General features: G+C 37.7%; 1 protein-coding gene across 4 annotated transcripts in view; it reads left to right on the top strand.

Annotated features, from left to right (window-relative positions):
• Positions 1–19,737, top strand: part of MYSM1 (Myb like, SWIRM and MPN domains 1) — a 40,805-nt gene extending 21,068 nt beyond the window's left edge. Inside the window, exons 10-21 of one of the 4 annotated variants that reach the window (XM_082688128.1) lie at positions 394–497; positions 2,047–2,124; positions 3,952–4,037; positions 7,158–7,212; positions 7,554–7,604; positions 8,315–8,389; positions 9,007–9,195; positions 10,127–10,259; positions 15,153–15,258; positions 15,439–15,493; positions 16,495–16,658; positions 19,246–19,737. In XM_082688128.1, coding sequence (XP_082544254.1) covers positions 394–497; positions 2,047–2,124; positions 3,952–4,037; positions 7,158–7,212; positions 7,554–7,604; positions 8,315–8,389; positions 9,007–9,195; positions 10,127–10,259; positions 15,153–15,258; positions 15,439–15,493; positions 16,495–16,658; positions 19,246–19,390 — 1,241 coding nt within the window. In that variant the 3' untranslated portion in view covers positions 19,391–19,737. Of the gene's footprint in view, positions 1–393; positions 498–2,046; positions 2,125–3,951; positions 4,038–7,157; positions 7,213–7,553; positions 7,605–8,314; positions 8,390–9,006; positions 9,196–10,126; positions 10,260–15,152; positions 15,259–15,435; positions 15,494–16,494; positions 16,659–19,245 lie in introns of all 4 variants that reach the window. The other 3 variants (XM_082688127.1, XM_082688129.1, XM_082688130.1) reach the window with 3 other exon arrangements.
• The last annotated feature ends 3,443 nt before the right edge of the window (positions 19,738–23,180 follow it).

Raw genomic sequence — 23,180 nt, 5'->3', positions numbered from 1 at the left:
CCTGTGGTCTGTCCTTCATTTCAGTGTGTTTGTTACCCCAAGCACTGTATATGAGACTGGCTAGTCAAGAAAACTAGTGTCACAGCTTCTTCAGCCACAAAAGCAAAATCATGTTTTCTGTATTAGATATTTGAATTCAGCGAAGTGGGCTTAGCGCTCATTTAGTTAGAAATTCCGTTACCCATCTCACGAATACCCTGTTTTACTGGGATTTCCTTAAGAGCCTTACTTTTACTGAGAACTTCCAAGTGATTGTAGAGAAAGATAGAAGCTCAGGTATAACAGAACTTAGACATTGGCTTACAACTTACAGTCAGTGTAGATGTGTCTTCCTAGTTAACAAATGAGTTTCAGAAAATAATAGATTGTTTTGTTTCTCCTGAATTCCGGTAGAACAGGCTGTATACAACAGGCCACCACCGGTTGACAAAGTACGAGTCAGAGACCGAAAAGATACAGTGGAAGCATACCAGCTTGCACAGCGTCTGCAGTCTGTGGTAAGCAGCCACCCCTCGCTAAGAAATCTCTCCAGGTTGCTCCTGGCCCTGTTAGTCAGGTGTGCTGCCTTCTCGCCTGCTATTTAACAAAGGAACGTGTTCTCTCTCTTATTTCACCTTAGGCATTCACTTTCCTGGTTCCCATTCAGTTCCATGTTAGCTTTTTATTTTTTTTATTTATTCACTTTTTTTTTAAGATTTTATTTATTTATTTGACAGACAAAGATCACAAGTAGGCAGAGGCAGGCAGAGAGAGAGGAGGAAGAAGCAGGCTCCCTGCTGAGCAGAGAGCCTGATGCAGGACTCGATCCCAGGATCCTGGGATCATGACCGGTGCAGAAGGCAGAGGGTTTAACCCACTGAGCCACTCAGGCGCCCCCACGTTAGCTTTTGAAAGGGCAAAAATGAGAAATACCCACAGCTCACTGGCAGACTTGACACGAAAGCATTGTGCTTTGCTTGCGTGCTCTTAGACTGCTTGGTTCTGGTTTCTGTATCTAGAGTGTCTTCTACTGCCATCCAGTCAGGCTCATTTTTCTCTTTCAGTTACTTTATTTAAGTCTTACTTTTAAGATTCAGCTTTTTATTTTTATTTATTTTTTTAAATTTTTTATTTCTTTTCAGCATAAGAGTTTTTTTAAACTTTTTATTTCTAAGATTCAGCTTTTTAGAATAGCTATCCAAACTCTTGTAGCCTTTCCTTAATTCTTGAGGTTAGTGAATTTTTACAGTATCTCACAATTCATGAATCTTATTTTTAAAATGGGTGATCCTGCAAGTCCTCTAAAAGGCAGAGTCATATTGGATTCTTACTGGTTTTACTAATGAAGTAGGTTAAATTGGTAATAGGTGAGGCAAATGAAGAAAAGTGCCACTAATAGAGTGGGTATTTTTTGTAGGGTGTTTAGGCTGTAAACCATTTCTATCTAGATTTACTCTAGTAAGAAAGAATGTTTTTAGATCCTGGAAATGGTAGTTGCTGGAAATGGTGCTTTTCATATGCTGGGTTCTGAGCCAGTGCATTTTAAAGGCTTCAGTATTGAGGTTTACAAAGCTGGGTATTAGTAATTCAGTCAGCTAACTTTGTACTTCTTTCTCTTTGTATCCACTAGGCAATCTTTCCTTTTCTAAGACTGAGAAATAATTATTTTGCTCCTAGTTTTCAATATTCTAACTCTTGCTGTGGGTTCTTGCAAGTTTTCTATCACAAGTGGTTGAAAGGGAAGTCATTTTCTTGGTGGTTCTTTTGGTCTTAAAAATACCTTTTGTCCTAGCGTTTTAGCTCCTAAAGGTGAAGAGAAATGAAAATTCAAGAAGAAATCCAAGTAAAATTCAGAAAATCACTACTGACTTATTTTTGAACAGAGTGCTATTAAGCATAAATTAATAAAATAAAATTTATTCAGGCATTGCTGATCAGAGATTATATTTCAATGAAGAAATTAACTGATTTTTAGAAAAATACCATTTTGGTGTTATATATTAGTGTGCTCTAATTTCTCCAACTTAACCTTGTTAACCTTTTGCTTTATTTTAATGCTTACCCCAGCGCACAAGGAGACGTAGGGTCCGAGACCCATGGGGAAATTGGTGTGATGCAAAAGACTTAGAAGGACAAACTTTTGAGGTAAGTTTGACCTTTACAAATAGCTTATCAGTGAAAGTTGTTCTGGCAGTAGTATTTATATATCTTAATGCCACCTGTGTTATACTCGTTTGTGTGTGTGTGTGTATCCTCCCTGTGTTAATTTTATTGTCCAAAGGTCACCAAGAAATAACAAAATAAAGGCATCAGTACACTTAACTAGGAGTTTGGTTCATTTTCTGTATTTTAATTATCCATTCTGCATTCTGGTCTCTAGTTCAACAGTATCTGCTGGTTTTCCAGTAAGTTGGTATGCCTAATTCATTTCAGTAAACATTTATTTATTTATTTTATTTTTATTTTTATTTTTTTAAAGATTTTATTTATTTATTTGACAGGCAGAGATCACGAGTAGGCAGAGAGGCAGGCAGAGAGAGGGGGAGAAGCAGACTCCCTGCTGAGCAGTGAGCATGACAGGGGCTCGATCCCAGGACCCTGAGATCATGACCTGAGCCGAAGGCAGAGGCTTAACCCACTGAGACACCGAGGCGCCCCTCAGTAAACGTTTATAGAATGATGTTCTGATACATCATTTAAAATATTGTCCCACAAGCACTTAATAAGCCTTGCATATACCAGTTAGTAAATGTTATTTTTTCTTCCTGGATTTAAGTGCCCCCGCGCCCCTCCCCCAGATGTTCTTTCTCTCTTCCCCATTCCCTGCCCCCAGCCTCACACCCAAGCGCCAGTCCAGGCATGGCATTAGTCAATGCAGGGTTCCTGCCTAGAAGGAACTTAATTTCTAGATTAAGGAAAGATGATGTCTGATAAGTTCCATAAGATTGGTCTTAAGAAATATCAGGTCTTCCCCAAAGGGTGTGGTCATAGGGAGTATCACAGAAAATGTGATATTTCAACTGTGACATAAAGGATTAGTAGGAAAATTAGTACATGAGGACATTCCAGGCCAAGGGAGCAGTATAAACAAAGGTATAGACAGGGAAAATACCAAGTTCTAAAAAAGATGCATTGTTCATTTGGGCTAGAGTATAAGAGTGGTGGTAGAAGTGGGATGTGTTCTGTACTTAATTTTATCAGGATTTTATAAACATTAATCAAATCAGTCATCACAGTAATACCATGGTATTATTGTTACTACTATATGTGTTTCCATGTTAAAAGTAAGGAAACTAAAGCACAGAAAGCTTCAGTAACTTGTCCAGGGCCACCCAGTAAGTAGCAGAGCCAGGCATTCTGTCTCCAGAATCTGTGCTTTTTATCATTATGTTTCAGTGTCTTCTGGTTGGGAAAGAGAACTCAACACAGTAGGACTTGGTGACTAGAAATAGGGAGTAAGTAAGAGGAGGGACTCAAGTGGTTCTGAGATTTTTTAACCTGGGTGACTGGTGCCATTAATTAAAACAGGCAAAACAAGAGAAGGAATAAGTTTTAAGCTTGGTGTGGCTGTAAACTTTGGAACATTTTTTTTTTTTTTTTTTTAATTTATTTAACAGACAGAGATCACAAGTAGGCAGAGAGGCAGGTAAAGAGAGAGTGGGAAGCAGGCTCCCTGCTGAGCAGAGACCCCGATGTGGGGCTCGATCCCAGGACCCTGAGATCATGACCTGAGCCGAAGGCAGAGGCTCAACCCTCTGAGCCACCCAGGTGCCCCTGGAACAATTTTTTTATATATGATCCAGCATTGCAGTTTGCTAGTAGAAAGGTGAGACACATCTATGTCAATGTAGTTGATCTTAGTCTCACCATGCCTAAACCTAAATATGGTTTAAAGAGTTGTTTGATTTTTGTTTTAATTCTGCCTCTCATTGGCTGGTGGACTTTTTGATCAACGTGTGTTTTATGTTTTAGCATCTCTCTGCTGAGGAATTGGCAAGAAAAAAAGAGGAAAAATGTAAACCTGTTAAATCCTCAAAAGTACCAAGACCAACAAAAAGGTATAGTGTTATATAAGTACAATTTTTTTTAACTTACCACAATGATTAGGAAATGCATGCGGAAAAATATCTGATATAACAACGTTATATTCATATTAACTCAAAAAATACTAAAATTTTTGAAATTTTTTATTTCCCTGATTATCAGTTTAGAAGATCTTAAGCAAAAGTTTTAAATTTGTTTGGGTTTAGTGACTATAGGATCCAACATATGTTGTAAAGGGGCCTTAATTATGACAGGTAGTCATTCATCTTCTTAGACATTATAAACAGATAACCTCATGAATGACTTTTCTTTGGTTGGTGCCGATTATTAGCAAGGTTTCTTGTTTTGAATAATCTGGTATTTGTAACTTGTAACAGTTAAGGTCACCAAGTAAGTTAAATGTCTTGATTTTCTAGACCCTTACTTTCTGCAGATGCCCCACTGAATAGACTATAGTTTTGTCAGTGTCTCTTTTAAAACAAGATATCTAGGAATGGCACTAAGTCATTTTCAGTGGAAAGAGCCCCTGATGATTAACCAGGGGTATGTCCCTAGGTAAGTTACATAAAGCTTAAGCCTTCAGTCCTCACTTACAAAGCAGTGATTATAATAGCTAACACTGTTAGTTAGCTATGTTTTAAGCACTCTATGTATATCAATTCATTTAATCCGCATAACTACTCAGTGCAGTAGTTAATATCATTCCCATTTTATAGGTGAGGAACCTGAGGCACAAAGAGCTTGAGAAACTTGCCTGTGCTTGTTAGTGGTAAGGCTGTGATTTAAATCCAGTCAGTTGAGTTTAAGAATCCATACTGCTAACCATTACATTACACATCACTTCTCTAAAATAAAAATTAAAACTTACAGTTGTTTTGAGAGTGAGTTAAATGAGATAAACTAAGTAAAAAAGATAGGCATCCATAAGCTAGGACTCCTCATCCAGTATCCAGACATTTGATTTTCTGAATTTAAATGTGAGGCATATTTATTGTCATTTCCAGGCCCTTGTTCCAGTTTGTCAGGATCTTTCTGAATTCACATCCACTTTTCTCATTTAGCCTTCATAGCTTTGAATTAAAAACATTTCAGTAGGCTTATCTCTTCTGTCATTGACTACTGATTAAAATGTTTAACTAAGATAAATATAAGCCTTAGACATTATTCATTGTTCAGTCAGCTCCACATTGCTATGGTTAACCTGTGTTTTTTCATCTTACGCAAAAGAAAAAGCATAACAGATATCTTGCTTATGTTCAGATAAAATATATTTGAATCTCTGAGTCTGCTAGTTACTAGCAAATCAGTTCTTTCAAAAATGAAATTTAGGGGCACCTGAGTGACTCAGTGGGTAAAGCCTCTGCCTTCGGCTCAGGTCATGATCTCAGGGTCCTGGGATTGAGCCCCACATCGGGGCGCTCTGCTCAGTAGGGAGCCTGCTTTCCTCTTTCTCTCTCTGCCTGCCTCTCTGCCTACTTGTGATCTCTGTCAAATGAATAAATAAAATCTTTTTTAAAAAATGAAATTTAGATTTACTTATCATGACTTATATTTTCCTGGATCCATTATTATTATTCTTAGTAGTCACCTCTGCACTTGCTAAAGGCTCAAAATCAGCTGTTTAATAATCTTTTCCAGAATTTCCCAATATATACATCTAATTTCTCTGCTTCTAAAGTCTGCTTTTGGGACACCTGGGTGACTCAGTCAGTTAAATGGCTGCCTTCATCTCAAGTCATGATCCCAGGGTCCTGGGATCAAGCCCCACATCTGGCTCCCTTCTCAGTAGAGAACCTGCTTCTCCCTCTCCCTCTGCCTGCCACTCTGCCTTCTTGTGCTCTCTCTCTGTCAAATAAATAAAATCTTTAAAAAATAAATTCTGCTTTTTTTGTGTTTTGAAAATAAGCCCGGGGCACCTGGTAGCAGGTCGTGATTTCAGGGTCATGAGATCAAACCCCAGGTCGGAGCCCCAACGTTGGGCTTGGTGCGAGGCTTGGAGCTGGCTTGGGATTCTCCCCTCTACCCTCAGATATGCACACATTCTCTTGCTCTCTCTCTCAGAAAATAAATAAAATGAAAACAAGCCATTGCAATAATTGCCTCTTCATAGCACTCTAGTAAATTTTTCCATTCTGTACATTTCCTCCAACAAGATAGTGGGGTTTCACATCATGCTTCTTTAGTCCTCTGGGATGCATACACTGTCTTCCTGTTCTTTTTATTCATGTTGATGAAGCACTTGTTTAATTTGAGTATCTTTCCCCTTCATTCAACAAGTATTTCTGAATGCTTGCTATGTATCAGGCACTGTTCTAGGCACTTGGGATATGAAGTGTCTGTTTTTCTGGCACTAACAGTCTCTGGTAAAATAGGAACTAAATAGTCCTGCTCTTTTCCAGTCGAATAACATGAACATATTCCTTGTTTGGGTGTTTTTTTTTCTTTCTTTCTCTGGACATAGCCTAAAGAAACCTTATTAATTGATCTTAATATCTTTCTCAAATCTCAGTTCTTTACTGGTAAAAGCCTTTCTGACATTTCTCTCAGATTTACACATGCTTTTGTATTATACCCATATGTGCCCCTCTTTTTGTCTTTTTTTTTTTAACTCTTTCATTTTAAAAAAAGGTTTATCATAGGGCTTTTTATATACATTAATTTCTTTAGCAGAACTGCTTGTTCTTTATTCATTCAGCAAAGATTTGTTGAGTCCCTACTCTGCTGATACTGTACTTACAAGTGTTTTTGAGAAACTTCCTTCTTGAACTTTCTTACCCATGTCTTGTCAGGGAGTTAGTTACATTTTCTTCAAACTTTTTGAAACCTGCTTTCAGTAGGTCAGGGTGTGGGTACTTTACTATTTCTTTTCTTTGGGTATTAAAAGAAATTAAGGCGACAGAATACTTTCTCTTAAAGGTCTTGTCATTTCCCATCTTTTTTATTGAGTCTGAAAAAAAAAAAACCAGTTCTTCTTTCAAAAGGGTTGTATGGAATTAATTGTCCTTAAGAAATTCTCCTAGTTTAGTGTTTTTCTGATAATTGGGGTTTAGATTATTGATGCACATTTTCTAATTTAAATGAATGTGATTCTTGGTCTATGTTATTGAGATTGTGATTTTTTTTTTCTTTTGTAGCTCATTTGATCCCTTCCAACTGATACCTTGTAATTTTTTCAGTGAAGAAAAGCAGGTACTATTATGCATCAGTGAATAGTCATAAATAATGCCCCGTTAGACATGAAGTATTTATTTTTCTGTGTGTGCAAGATATATATGCATATGAAAGATTGGACAAGGCAAGGTGCATTAAGGGTCAAAAGAGTGATACAGATGGGAAATGAAAGAGTATTTCTTCATGCTAGGATTTTGAATGATAATATTTTAAAAATCTCTGTTCTGTGCTGAGCCTTGGTTGAGAATGAGAACTTGGTGTGACATGTGAAGGAGGAAAGGGTGGACATTCCAGAGGAAGAATAAAATCTCTATTTTTATGCTCCCCCATTTTTTTTTTTTTTTTTTTTTATATTTCAGGAGCCATTTCAGGTGAAAGTGGCTTCAGAAGCACTTTTAATAATGGATTTGGTAAGGATAATCTATTGTGTTTACTTACTCTGATTTCTATTCTTGTGTATTTTTATTGCAGGCTTAAGAGAGAGTATGGAAGACGTGTATTTTGGATCTTAACTATCCTCTTTTACAAGGAATCTAAAAAATAAGTCTTTTCTTTTGGAGAAAAGCCAAACAATTGCATGTTTCCATATTTTAGAGAAAATAAATTAATGTGAGTTTTGCAGACTGTTTATCATCATTAACCCTATATTCATTTTCTGGTATCCTTTGTCTGCGGCCTTCTAGATAACTGCAACAAACCACAACTCCTACAGTGTGGAGGCTCTGTTGGCACTAAATTCCAGAGACCTCCAATAGTTGTGTTTGTTTCGGGCGTTTTTCTGTAGGAGGACCCAGAGTGATTTTTTTACTTTGTGTCCTTATGATACCTTTTCTGAGTAAGGAAAACAAATGGTATCTTTATTTTGTAAATTTAAAAACAGCATCTTGGAGTGTTTGAATATTTGGTTCAAAGCTTCTCAGCTGGCAGTGAAGATAAATCTGAAATCCTAAATTTCTTTGCACTGAGCCTAGCATCTGATTCCTATGCTATGCTACTGTATTTGAAAAGCATAGTTACCATACTTGTAAATGAGTCTCTTGTAATAAGTGAGTTTTACTCTGATTTTTTTGTCAGATGGACTTGTATGTTTGGGCTAAGCCTGTTTTGTATTTCTTTTTAGCATGCTCATGTTTCTATGGCAGAAGTGATTGGTCTGCTAGGAGGAAGATACTCAGAAGTTGATAAAATAGTTGAAGTAAGTTCTCTCTGTAAAAAAATTTAATTATTTAGTACTGCTACCATACCAAATATTTTTAACGATTTCAATGGATATAATTAAAATATAGACTTTTACCTGTGATGGAAATGAGACTATGCAAATGTAGGTTAGATATTCCCAGGAGTAAACTAACGTTCTGTTTATTGACCACTTGTTTCCTTTTACCATCGAGAAAGGGCGCACTGCCAGCCAGGCCTCCTCATTGCTTTCACCAATAAAAAGCTACAACTACTTTAAAAGGCCAGGAAACATGCACCAACCCTATTGTTTAAACTTGGTGTGCATGATTCTGTTGCAATTATTATCATAAATAATGGGAGTCATTGAAAGACTGTATTTGTCAGATATTATATGGACTAACTTGGAAAACTAACAATTATTATTAGGCCTTGTTTGAGTAGAAAAATGGATTCTGAGTTCCTGCATACAACCATACTTTTGGTGTCATTTATTTGCAAGTTAAAGGCTACCTGTGATACTGTTAATTACTTTCATTGGCTTAAAAAAGTTTCTGTATCTACATATGAAGAACTAAAACTTTAAGAGAATTAACAGGATTTCAGGATAACTGTATGAGGATTAATCTTTTATAGGTCTGTGCAGCAGAGCCCTGTAACAGTCTGAGTACAGGACTACAGTGTGAGATGGATCCTGTCTCGCAAACACAGGCCTCAGAGACCTTGGCTGTGAGAGGCTATAGTGTTATTGGATGGTATCATTCCCATCCTGCCTTTGATCCAAATCCTTCCTTACGAGATATTGACACTCAAGCCAAATACCAGGTGGGCCTCTAGGTCTTATGTGATGTTGTGTGTAAATAATTGTACTTTTTCTCCTCCCTCATTGCTTTCTACTAAATAAATGTATTTTTAACATTTCTAGCAGAGTGTTGGCATTTCTAATATTATTTACATCTGGAGTTTTGAAATAACTGCATTTTTTCTGATCAGAAGAATAATACGTGTTTATTTAAACATCTGGGAAATCAGCTATTTTGTTTAGCCCAGACAAACCCTCTAAGTAACAGTAATAAGTACTCTGAGAGCTTTTAAAAACTGGTGGGAACAGGGCACCTGAGTGACTCAATTGGTTAAGCGTCTGGCTTTTCATTTTGGCTCAGGTCATGATCTCAAGGTCATGAGATTGAGCCCCACGTCAGGCTCCACACTCAGCGTGGAGTCTGCTTGAGATTCTTTCCCTCTTGCTGCCCCTACCCCTTTTCTGCTCATGCTCTCTCTCAAATAAAAATAATATCTTAAAAAAAAAATTGATGGGAACAACTAGGATAGGGACTGGGTATACGAGTGAATTTTGCATCTCTGGAAAAAAATGAAGTTTTGTTTTATTCTGATAGTTTATGTTAAATGGGTGAATGCTTTTGCTGTAGGCTGCTGTTAATAAATTATTACCATATTGATAAAGATTATAGTTGAAGCGTAGTGAAAATAATTTGTAAACATGTTCATGATACAGATTTTGCAGGCCATGTGATCTGTATAAGGGTCATTTCTGCTTGGGTTGAGCACATTTTGACCTGAAAAATTTCAAGTGTGGAATGATACATATTTCATTTAGTTGCTGTTTGGATGTGAGGTTTTTAACACACTTTTTGTTCCTTTTTCCTCCATTAGGTGTTTAAGATGTTGGTATGGGTAAATACTGATTTTTAAATTTATACAGTCAAGACTAATTATATTTTTCTTTTTATTGTAGAGTTACTTCTCCAGAGGCGGTGCAAAATTCATTGGAATGATCGTTAGTCCTTATAATCAAAACAATCCTTTACCTTATTCCCAGATTACCTGCCTGGTTATAAGTGACGAAATTAGCTCAGATGGCTCTTACCGTAAGTTTTCAACTAAGACAACTTCACCCTGTTCCTACCTTGATTTCTTTGAATCTTATATACCAAAGAATTTACAACTATGTGAAACTATGTGACGGAAAACTTTGTACCCTCAAATCGGGAATCAGTGTTTGCACACCATGTAGTGCAGTTATCCTCTTACCTTTGGTGACTTCCTTCTAGATTCAAGCCCCTACTGTATTACCATGACCGCTGGGCAAAAGTATTACAATGTGGAGAAGAGCTTGGGCCAAGCAATGTCCATGTTAAGTACAGGCCTACCTCCGAGATATTGCAGGTTTGGCTCCAGACCACCACTAGAGTAAATATTACAGTAAAGTTAGATGAATTTTTTGTTTTTCTAGTGCATATAAAAGTTATGTTTACTTTGTACTATGGTTTATTAAGTGTGAGGTAACATCATGTCTAAAAAATGACATACATACTTTACTGAAAAAGTACTTTTACTAAAAAACACTAACCAGTGTCTGATCTTTCAAGGGGTCAGTCAGGAATCACAAATCACCATAACAAATATAATAAAAATATTTTGATATTGCAAGAATTACCAAATGTGACACACAGACATGAAGTCAGCAAATGCTATTGGAAAAATGTTGCTGATAGACGTGCTTGACCATAGGTTTGCCACAGACCTTCAGTTCCTGAAAAACACAGTAACTATGAAATGAAGTGCAGTAAAACGAAGCATAATAGCCTGAGGTATGCCTGTACTAGAGATACTGCTGTAAGGAAAATACACAAAGTCTCTGTTCTCGGGAAATTTCTTATGAACGCAGACTGGCTTTCTCTGCAATGGCATTTGAATGGGAAAAACAAAGAGAAATGACCACACTGTCACCTGCTCTCCATGGCCTCCCAGTTTTAGGCTTAACAGTGCCAACTGGTTTCCTTCTCTTAGTTTCCATTCTGTCCCAAAAAAGAATGTGCTGGGCTTAATCCATCACATGATGGATTAAAATTAAAATTCCTTTGGGAATTGTGTTCACTTGTGGTCCAGTCAGCTCTGGCTGGACAGGGAGTTGGTGTGGCAGACTGGGTAAAGGAGGGGAATGGAAGAAGCAAGTGTGTACGGAAAGGAAAAGACTGGAAGAGACAGTGACATCTGTAGGATGCTTACTCTCTATTCTCTATCCTTACCACTGCTGCTCTGAGAGTTCACTGTCCTCTAGATGCTGTCACTGTACATTGTACTCGGGTTCCCATTAGCTCATGAGCTCCTTAAAGGTAGATGTGATATTACACTCGTTTTTCTATCCTCTGTCTCTAGCACAAGGCCTGGCATAAAGCAGGTACTGAGTGAATGTTTAACAAATTAATGTCACTGTTTTTCATGTTGTCACTTAGATGCCATCTCTTTGGCAAAGACCCTCACGTCATTGCAATTAGTTGCTCTGTTCTTTGTACACCTGCACAACTGTAACACTTATTTCCTGCCTCCATGGTGCTTTTGCCTTTTAATGTATCTATTTAGCATGTCTCTCTAAAATGTGAACCTCAAACAGCCCACTCTGCCTTCATCTCTGTAACCCCACCAGCATGTAATCAATTGCCTTGCATCTAGGAAGTGGTCAGCTGGTTTTTAGCTCTGCTGGTTTTTAATTGAACAAATAGTACTGACACTAACTTCAGTCCAAATAGCACATGTATATAACATTCTTTAGCCCAATTTATAAAATTTTATAAAAATTTAATTTTATAAAAAGTTATAAAAGGAGTAATCACAATTAGCTCATTCTCAATTTACATCATTTTTTTCATCTCACGGCCTGCTGGATTTAGGGAGTGAGCCTATATTCTGATGCTCTCAGAGTATACAGAGAATACAAATAACTACGAGCTACATAAGACTACAAATTATTTAGAATTCAGTGAAATTTAAAATTCAGTTCCTAGAAATTTGCTTCTGGCCCAAAGGAAGTAACAAAAGACCTATCTGAAATAGCCACAAAACTGGACAAATGTGTAAGACAGTGATGTTTAGGTCATAACATCAGGCAGTGAGGGGTTATGATCGCTGAGAGATGGAAAACAAATGAGGGGAGCCCTGAATTCGCGTACCAACTTAACAGAATTTCCAGATATGACACAGGAGGAGAACCCTACTGAGAGGCTGCAGACTGAGGTGAGGTGACAGAGGGCAGACAAATGCAGCTAAACTGTACCAGAGAGTGGAAACCTACATGGAGAGCCCAACTCTAGAGATTTGTAGAAGGTACAGATTTAGTATTTGAGAGAAATACAGACCAGTGCATGTGAGGAAGAAAGTACCCCAGGCAGGGGCAGGGAACACTTGAAAGGATGAGAGGGGGACAGTACTTGATGCTCTCACAAGCTGCCATTGCACAACAAACAGTATTCAACATTATCATTATCGCAGGAAAGTTCTTTTGGGCAGAACTGTCTCTTAAATGCCTCTTAACACTGCTTAGTAGGTCTTAATCCTAGGTTCTTCACTTTGCTCTTCTTGGAAACATTCTGGTTCACAAATTAAAGGTTTCTAGAAGCCATAGGATACCTTGTGTTACTTTTAAGTTTACTTTTTACTTAGGTTCTCTCTTCCTTGCCTGTCCTGTCTTGTCCTTTCTTTTTTCCTTTTAGGTATATACCCAAATTCTATCTTTAAAATGTCTCTAATGGATAAGCATTTTCTGTACTTGTAATAGGCAGGCAATATACTTAATGATTAGTGTTCTGATATTTTAATGACTTAAAAATATTCAGTACAGGGCGCCTGGGTGGCTCAGTGGGTTGAGCCGCTGCCTTTGGCTCAGGTCATGATCTCAGGGTCCTGGGATCCAAGTCCCTCATCGGGCTCTCTGCTCAGCAGGGAGCCTGCTTCCTTCTCTCTCTCTATGCCTGCCTCTCTGCCTACTTGTGATCTCTGTCTGTCAAATAAATAAATAAAATCTTTAAAAAAAAATATTCAGTACAAAAGGAAATTTGTACTGCTTTTAGTGCCACCTTTTTAACTTAGAAAAGTATTCTTACTGCAAAACAGAGCTGTATGGTACACGCGCACTTGCGTGTGTGTATATGTTTTCATGGTTTTCCACCAGTACAGACTGAAAACACATTATTTTTTATTCTTATATTTGACTTTCATTAAGAATAGGAATTGCTTGCCTGGATTCATACCCCAGCTCTGACATTTACTGGTTATTTTATTTTGGGCAGAACACTTAGCCTATCTCATTCCCTTTCGCCACATCTCTAAAATGAGAAAAAATTACTACATTGCTGGCGCACCTGGGTGGCTTAGTCAGTTAAGCATCTGACTTCAGCTCAGGTCAGGATCTCAGAGTCCTGGGACTGAGGCCTGTGTCATCATCACCACACTCAGCAGAAGTCTGCTTCTGCCATCTTTAAAAAAATTACTACCTTGCTTACAGGGGAGTTGTAAAAACTGCTGGTAATATATGTCAGGTGCTTAGCAAATAATAGATCTTCAATAGGTAGTTGTGATTATATTGTTGTCGATGCTTATTAAGTAATTGAGCATATCAAGTAAATTATAGGCATCACCAAAAGGAGTTTGCTTAATAGCTTGTGTTCTGTGATGTGTCACTCTCCTAAGTTTTTGGAGGGAAAAAGTAAAATGGAGGAGAATTGAAATGTGAAAAAAAAAAAAATCCACCTGAAAAAAAATTGGGTAAAGGCCTTTTTAGAAATACTGACAAAGTACGCTTATATTGTAAGGAAGTACAGTCGTGATGTTTTTTCCTTTCATTTTTTTTCATGCCTTCTAATTTGCTGGCATTGTATTTACTCAAAAAACCTTATACTGACAGAAACTTAGTTGAGAGGCAGTATATTGTAAAGTTAATAAGAGAAACTCGAGCCACACTGTCTGGGTTTAGATCCTGACTCTGCTTCTTTGTGATAATATATATGCTAATGAACAGGTTATGTTCTTATTTTAGGAATAGTACTGGTAGCTGGTTCTCTTAAGTGGCCTTATATATGTGAACCACCTTAAGCCTGTCATGTAGTAAGCATTATGTAAGTTTTACCATTGTTTTTATGGTATTGACTTCTGGTAATGTATCAGCTGAGCTTTTCTTTTAATACACAGCAAATAAAGTTACTGGGGGATTTTGAAGGTTATGTGAGAAATTTCCAAGTAGGCTCATCCGTGATACTTGTCTTTTCTAGCTGTGTGCATCGTATCCACCCCTTGGGCTCCTCTCCTCCAGAGTTTAGCTTGGCAGAGAAGTGCAATTGCTGCTTCTCCAGAGTTAGCCCTATTCCCTGGCTCGTGTTAGATGAGCATTTATAGGGAGGTGAAGTGAATGTGGACTCAGAAGCCAGGCAGACTTGCTGATATTTTCCTTTCAGGGGCTTAAAATCCAGCCTCTTCCACTTCACCAGCCTACACAGGTTGTTTCACTGGTCTCAGCCTCAGCTTCTTTGTCTGTTAAATAGGAGTAATGCTGCCTACCTTATAGTATTGCTGTAGGCTTAACCTGTGTAAAAATACAAATCACTGGGATGGAACATGTCTTGTTTAGCTTAGCTAAATGTCATTTTAAGCTCATGATTCTGGCACAGTTTTTAACAATGCCACCTTTCACTCAGAAGGTCTCCTGGCTTGGATATAAATTATGTGATCATCCTGCCTCTCAGTTCCTTACATATAATTGTCATGCAAATGGTACTTTTACTTTTCTTTATTATTATTAATTGCTTGGCATTAATGTGCTTGATGGACCAGGTTCAGCCAGGCAGTAAATATTTAATGAATGCCCACTATGTTTAAAGTGCTGTTCAGCCGGTGTGCCAAGTTGCGAGGGTGAGGATTTTAGGTAATTAAAAGGAGATTGGGGATTTAAGAAATAGTTGATGACAGTCTGCTTCTTTATGCTTTTCTAGGGTTACCTTACAAATTTGAAGTACAGCAGATGCTGGAAGAACCTCAGTGGGGATTAGTGTTTGAAAAGACAAGATGGATAATAGAAAAATATCGGCTCTCCCATAGGTATGTACTGTGGTTTGAGATGTTGCACATCTGCAGTGTTTCTCATTAAATTAGGTTTCAGAGAAAGCCCAAGTTAAATATAAAATTATGATATATGGCATCAGTGACAGTTTATTACAAAACTGATTAGTTTATGGTATTTGTTTCATCAGTCTGTCTTCATATTTCTTCCAACAGCAGTGTCCCTATGGATAAAATCTTTCGCCGGGATTCTGACCTGACTTGTTTGCAGAAAGTAAGCTGCCTTCGTTTTAATTGGTTCTATTGTTCATAGATTCTAAAGCTATTCATCTTGATGTGTTTTCCCATGATGCCAAATGCTTTGTGGATACATTTTCTCTGTTTTTTTTATGGCTTTTTCCTTTCAGAAATTAATTTCTAAGAGATAATTAGTAATGCGTTTTGTTGCACACACTTGCATATAGAAATAATACTATTTTAGAATAAATTTGTCTGTACTAGCCGATTAATTTCTTAGCAGATTAATGTACACGGTGGAGAACATTTTTCTCATTTCATTAAATTCAAAAGCACCACGTTTCCATTTAGGTTTAACAATTGATCATTTTCAGTAATAGTAATATAAATCTAATAATTACATTTAGGTGGTCATTTTATTTAACTTTCTGGTAAGAAGTAAGAGTCCTTAATTCTTTCGTTTCGCTTTTTGTTTCCATATGTATAGAATTAAAGATCAGTATGGCAACACCTTTTTTTTTCTTGGTAGCAATTTAAGAAGAGAAAACTTAAACATACTAAGTTTCTTTTTAATATTTTTTACAACCCTTCTATTAAGTCCACTTTGTTCTGTTGGAAGATTAATATGCATATTTTTTTAGGAAACAGCCTCTAGTACCCTAATTTTGAAATTGTAGAGTCCTTTGTATGCACACAGATTTTTATTCTACAGGATTATTTCCCTTGGTAAATGTAACTACTAAAAAAAAAAAAAAAGGTCACAAATTTGTCCAAAGTAGAAGGCATCACACTTAAAATCTCAGGTTTGTCTCCTTTTATGAAATCATAAAGGAACTAGCCTAAGCATTTCTCCTACACTCCTACACTCTGGCTGTATGATTATTGATCATAAATTTATCACCAACCATGCTTGAAGAGACTATTTCTCATTTGCGCATTAGAAAATGTGAGATCTGGAAAGAGATACAACAATGATAGTAATGCAAACCCTCTTATGCTTTTTTTGTGTTTTAAATATAAAATTTTCTTTTTAACTAGCTTTTGGAGTGTCTGAGGAAAACTCTGAGCAAAGTGACTAATTGCTTCATTGCTGAAGAATTCTTAACTCAAATAGAAAATTTATTCCTTTCCAATTATAAAAGCAAGGAAGAGAATGGAGGGACTGAAGAGAACTGTGCTGTGGGTCCAAAGGAATTGTTAATGTAATTATTTTTAAGGAAGATCTTCTGATTTCGACTCCTTCTTTGCAAGTAATAACCTTGAAAGTATTGTAACTCAGCTAATGGTGGCACAACTTTAGTATTTTTTCTCTCGTCATCAAAATCCAAACTTTCCTACATAAATCCTGTGACACTTTTTTTCACACAGCAGTTATCAGAGTGCCGTGTGAAGCAGGGTGTGCCGCAGTCTGCAGTCCCACCATGGCCGGCAGGCGCTGCTGGGGACTCTGAAGGGCTGTCTGTTTTTCTGGTGTATTCAGGTTGATAAATGCAATGTATCTCTAGTATTTATTTCTCCCCAAACTAGTCATTCCACTTTTGGTACCTCGTGTCTGTGTCTCATTAGGAGCACCTCCATTTTTGCCGTGTCTTCTGGTGAGATTTTGTCTCTGGTTGCAAATGAAATGTGGATGGATGGTCACTGAGGTAATGAACATGGATGAGAACTAGGGGCGCAGTAAATCTAACAACACGCTGCAGGAGGCCAGGGGAGGCCTACGGCCAAAGTCTTAAACATAGAGAAGAGACCAACGGAGAGAATCAGATTGCCGGTTTTTCGGTTATAGATCTTTGTTTCCATTTTACTTTATAGCAATAATAATAGAGGCTGTGCCATTGTCTCAGCTAGCTGAAACATTTAATATGGATTTCAGATACATAAAATAATTAACTTCAACTCTATGTCCACTTGGTATGTGTGATAAAACCTCATTTAATCAGAACACAGATAATCATAATTCTCAAACTAGATTTTTTTTCTACTACCTACTATCAGGAGAAAGAGGCAGATTTTAATAATGCTTAAATATTAAATCGGAGACTTAATTTTAAAAAGAAGAAAACCTTCTAGGACATACTACATATCTAGTCCGGTTTCATATATTTTCTAAATCTAGAACAGATGTCAGCAAAACTTTTTATGTGAAGGGACAGTTAGACAAAAACTTAGGCTTTTCAGGTCACATACTGTCTCTATCAGACATTCTTTTTTATTTTTTTTTTACAGTCCCTAAAAAATGTAAAGTCATTCTTATTACTTCATGAGCCTCACAGAGAATGGGTTGCTGGCCTTTATCTTCCAGTCCCCGCTCTAGAGAATTACAAACATTTGTAATTTATTTTCAGGTATGTGAACCTGAGACACTGAAAGGCCTTATTTACGTCATCTTCAAACAACAACAAAACTTAGAATTATGATTTACATTTAAATATATTTTCAAGTAAAATTAGCAATCTTACTGCCTCATTTGCACAGATAGATTTGAGTTTATTTCTGTGAGCCATAGAGCGATTTATACCCAACCTCCAAGCACTCTTACTAGTAAACAGTTTACACCTTATCTGGATATGGTTCTGTATTTTTACCTTTTTTGGTTGTAATCATTAGCCATGGAAGAATATGGCAGTGTTTGAGGGAGCAGGGAACCAGTTCTAGATGGCTTGCCTATGTCTTGACTCAACCCTGTGACTTCATGGTGGTGGAGTTGGGGGCGTAGGGAATATAAACTGACTTCTATCTAAATTCTTGTGCACCTGAGGGTTAAGTTATCTTCCTGACAATCTTCCAGGTCTAAAATGCATTTCTCTATATGTAGGTAGGATAAATAATGAAACATAACTTATAACACAGTTACCTTTACGACTGGGGGAGGTAAGAGCTGCAGACCAAACACCAGGAAACCTGAGTCTTCATCCTAATTCTATTACCAACTTCCCTCTGTGGCAGAGATAATGTCATATAATCTGTCTGGGCCCCAGGCTCCTCGCCTATATAATCCATAGGTCTACATTTTATGGCTTTGTTTTTCCTTCCAAATACAGAAAGTCTGCAGTTCTGTGAAAGGTAGTAATTGATTCCTTGGTACTCTTCCTTTTGACACGTTTTTCTCATTGTATGTGTGGCACACATCCTAGAAGTTGGTATGAAATAGCTCTCCTGATTGACATTTCCCTGCAATTTTGATTAATTTCAGTGATGGAAAATAATGGAAATTGCTAAAAATTCTGTTTTCCAATCTTGGGTCCCCTGCATGCCAGTAGTTAAGATATTTACTAACCTAAGCCATACCGTGAGGAACTCAAAGATGGTAATCCTCAGAGGTTACAGTTTGGAGAGCACAATTTTATAAGTAATACTAACTGAGAATTTTTTTTCTGATGCTAGAGTATGTTTATCTCAAAATATTTTTTTAAAAAGCAGAAACATAAAAATATAAACCCTATTATCTGGAAAACCACAGGTAATATTTTAGTATAAATTCTTCCCCCTTTTTTCCCTTGGGCCGTGTCATTTTAAAGATTTTATTTGCTTATTTGAGAGACAGCACACTCGAGAGCATGAACGGGGGGGTGGGGGTGTAGAGGGAGAAGCGGACTCCCTGCTGGGGAGTGCTGAGATCATGACCTGAACCCAAGGAAGTCGCTTAACCAACTGAACCACCCAGGTGCCTCTGGACCCGGCAATTTTAGAATGTTAAAATTTGTGGTATTTTCTTCCTCTCCTCCCTTGTTCATTCTCCCTGTTTCTCTTTTCTCTTAACATATTCTTAAAACATTTTTGCCACTGCAGGTGCCCACATTCCTGTCACTGCCAACTTGGGCTACTTAGGGTAGTCAGAGCCAGGACCTTGGAGAAGCACAGAAGTCTGGAACTGAGAGGCAGTATAACATGGGAGGTTCAGGAGGCAGAGACCCAAAGAAAAACCTACCTTTGATAATGTTTACAGGAGTGGAGACAGGACCTGGATGCATCCAGATCTCTTAATCCTGATTTGATTCTTAAGATTGCACAATGATAATAAAATAATAAACTTAATTTTTTTTTTCTTTTCCTGCTTGGCTGGTGGAATTTTACATTAGTACTTCTCTGATATCAGACTTAGCTCTTTTAAAAATCTAATCCCAAAGTAACATTCAAAAAAGAAAAACCAGTGAATAAAATCATCAAGATCAGACTGTCCTTACCCCTTCAGTATTTTATTCTTGAACTATTTCCAAAGCCACATTAGGTAGGACTTAGACACTTTTGCCTTCTTTGTCTTCCTCCAGAAAAAATTAAAAATTAATTCATTACAACTGCATTTGTATAAAATGAGTCTAATATTGTACATTAACATGTCCTAAACCTAAAAGATTGTTTTTTTCCTTCTGAATTGAAAAAAAATGAAAACATTTTTATTGGCCTTAAAAGTACTGGTGACCGCCTGCCTGGTATCTAATGGTGGCCCTGCCTGTTATTCTGAAGGGTAGCTCTGGAAAGCCGGCAGTCATGACCTTGTTGAGCTCTAGACTTAGAGAATTTAGGAGTGTTGCTTAGAAGTAATCATCATCACGAAGAAGATAGGAGGCAGTGATTAGTTTTAGCTTTCAGGTAGATATTTTTGTTCTGACCTGTAATTTATAGTTTTGAAACTCATGCCACATATACTACCACTCCTTTTCTTTCTTCATTTCCCTCAAGCCCCACTCCCCGTTTTTCCCCCACTCCCTCTACTTACCTCTCAGAATACAGGTACAGGATGGCTCATTGAGCATTTGGTGACAGCAAGGCCGGAAGGATAGAGTTGAACAGATCCATTCGTATTTCATGGAAGCTGATTAGTGCTGCCCCAGCCTTCTCTCCAAAACTCACTTCCCCCACAGGAGTGGGGTGAGGTCGGTGATGTGGGCACCGAGCAGGGTCAGAACCTCTGCAGCTGTCTGGGCAGCAGGGCGGTGGCTGTCTCGACAAGCCAGCCTGAGCAGGCCTCCTGCTCTTCGGTTTGCTCTGTTTGTCTTGCTGGGGCCTGATGAGGTGCCTGGAGGACTTGGGGGAAGTGCTGTAGGCAGGATGCTCCAGACTGATTCTTCGCACAGGGACAAGGGGACCTGTGGACACCTGACCACCCGACATACAGCTCCCTAGCCTCGGGTCATCAACAGGCATTCAGTGGATGAGTTTCTTAGTAGGAATTAAGTAAGGGTACCCCAATTTTGAATTTTTTCACCTACACGGCCCTCTACCAATAACAAGACACTGTAAGTCCAGATTCCTACATCGTGGCATTTGGGAAAACTTCACTTCACCCAAGCACAAAGGAGAAAGCACATTTTTATCATCTCTCTATCAGGATTAATACAATTTTAACAAACTTGATCAGTATTCCCAGCTTACCAGCAGTTAAGAATTTTCTTACAGATTAATATCCTATTTTGCAATATTTCCAGAAAATCACTGTGGAAAATAATGTCATATACTTTTAACTTACTCAAATCCTGACCTTTTCTCAAATGGTTTTATGTGTGCTGTTCTTTAAAACTCTCTTTTCTCTGTTTTGACATTTGCCCTGTAATTTGTGCTTTCCAGCATTTTCTGAATCTTGTAGGCTACCTTAAATTCTTTCTGGAACAAGGCAGAGAATAAATATGTTAACCCCCTAAATCAGGAGAAAATAAAAATTTCCCAGATAAGCTGTGATTATACTAGATGCTGTATACCAAACTAAATTCGAGAAGGTAAAATTAACTCATGGTATCTGGGTTGTTTGTATTTTCTTCTTTTGAATATATTTATGAATATATTCATAAGAACTTTAATTTCAGGGAAAAATGCCTTATGTGCTATCTTTGAGGTTTCCTAGAGTAGTCTCTTAGGCTTTAAGAGGAATGTTAAATATGATTTCATAGATTGTACTCCTGTTTCATAGTTTTGCCATAGAACATTTGTTTTGAGCTATGAATTATAAAATAGTATTTAGAATCCAGCATGATTAAATAGACTGGTCATAGATCTTTAAATTTATGGATTTAATATGTAAATTGTAAATTGTGTATTATGTATAAGTATCATATAAGTTTACTATGATTATTGATAAACCTGTTGTGCTGCTGTTTTCCCCAAATGTTATTAGTGTTTATGGATTTCTTTTATTACTTTGAATTTTGGAATGTTCTGTAATGGAATATAATGACTTAAACTATTTTGTACATTTAAATATGATACCACATTGTCAAATCTGTATTAAAGAATATTGTAAATATTAATGTTTATACAGCTTTGAAACCTTTTCCTTGAAATGGTTGAACTCTTCTCCCTGTACTAAACAATGACATAAAATATCTGATTTTAAGCTTTGAGATTTTAGCTTGTGGTGACAATTAAAAGAAAACATTCTGAAGATTCTATATAAATAAAATTTTGGAAAAAAAGTGAACCGTTTGGTCTCTTTCTAAAGTTTTAGCAGCATACACATTGAAATGCAAATATGCCTCATTAATTCAAACATTGGTTGAGTGTCTATTATGTGGAGCATTGTAGGGGGCACAAAGTTGAGTAAATCTTGATTTCGTCCCATAAGAAACCCATTGCCTAGTAAGTAAGTGGGAGATCCATAAAACCCAACCCAGGTAAGACACTAAGATGCAAATTGAAATTGATTATAAATGCCTGTAAAAGACTTCGAAGGTAATAGGTGTTTGTTTTTGTTGTTATTGTTTTTCTCTTAAAAGATTTTATTTTCTATTTATTTGAGAGCGAGAGAACGATCCCAGGACTCCGGGATCATGACCTGAGCCAAAGGCAGACACCTAGCCGGCTAAGCTATCCAGGCACCCCGGTAATAGGTGTTAAGACAAATGAGAAATCATTCTCTAGAATGTGAGGGGTGAGACTGATTTCTTGGAAGAGATCTACCTTTAAACATCCTAACAGGATTTGGTTAAGTGACATCTGGGGAGAGATGTTCTAGAGGGAAGTGACTTTAGCACAGGTGTGGGGATGAGGAGTGGGAAGTACTTGAGAATGGTAAGTTTTGGCCAGAGGGTAGAGTATATGTAGACACTCAATAGGTAATTCACACTGAGTCAACTAAGGAGGCAAAAGGTATAAAGAGGAAAATCTCACCTTAAAATCAGAATTAACTCACTCACTGTCCTTCCTAGTCTTTTCTTAGCATATACAAAACTTGAAGGAGGACTTTTCTTCTATTCCGACTTGTCTGTACTATCTAATTGATGAAGTTGTTCTTCCCTACTTATCTGTTAACGCAGGCGAAAGACCCTGTGGTCAAAGCATCCCATGTGGGGACAGAAACTACGCCTCAAATAACAGGGGCTGCCCTGACACCAACAAGACCCCATTTGATTGACCTCAAGATAATGATCGATGTCACCCTTACTGCCCACCTGCTCGTACCCATCCACTTTGCCCCATGTTTTCCTGATGGGCACCTAGAAGTATTTTCAGCACTTTGGAGACAGACTTGGAGCCACTAGTGCGAAGTCTCCCGGTGTTGGCCTCACTGAAATAACTCCTTTCTGGTTTCACCACCATTCGTCTCTCTGCTTTGGATTTTGTCAGCAGTGAGTGGCTGAAACTGGTCTGTCTGGGACCCTGGGAGCCAGGGCTCTTGCACCCCTGCACCCCAGTTGCAATTTTTTAAAAGATTTTATGTTTTTTGAGAGAGAATGAACGGGAGAGGGCACAAGTTGGGGGGGCGGGGGTGGAGAAGCAGACTCCCCGCTGAG

Source organism: Mustela nivalis (genome assembly GCF_964662115.1).
Source record: "Mustela nivalis genome assembly, chromosome: 10".
Lineage (NCBI taxonomy): Eukaryota > Metazoa > Chordata > Mammalia > Carnivora > Mustelidae > Mustela > Mustela nivalis.
The sequence above is the reverse complement of the archived record's forward strand: the minus strand, read 5'-3'. Positions and strand labels throughout refer to the sequence as shown.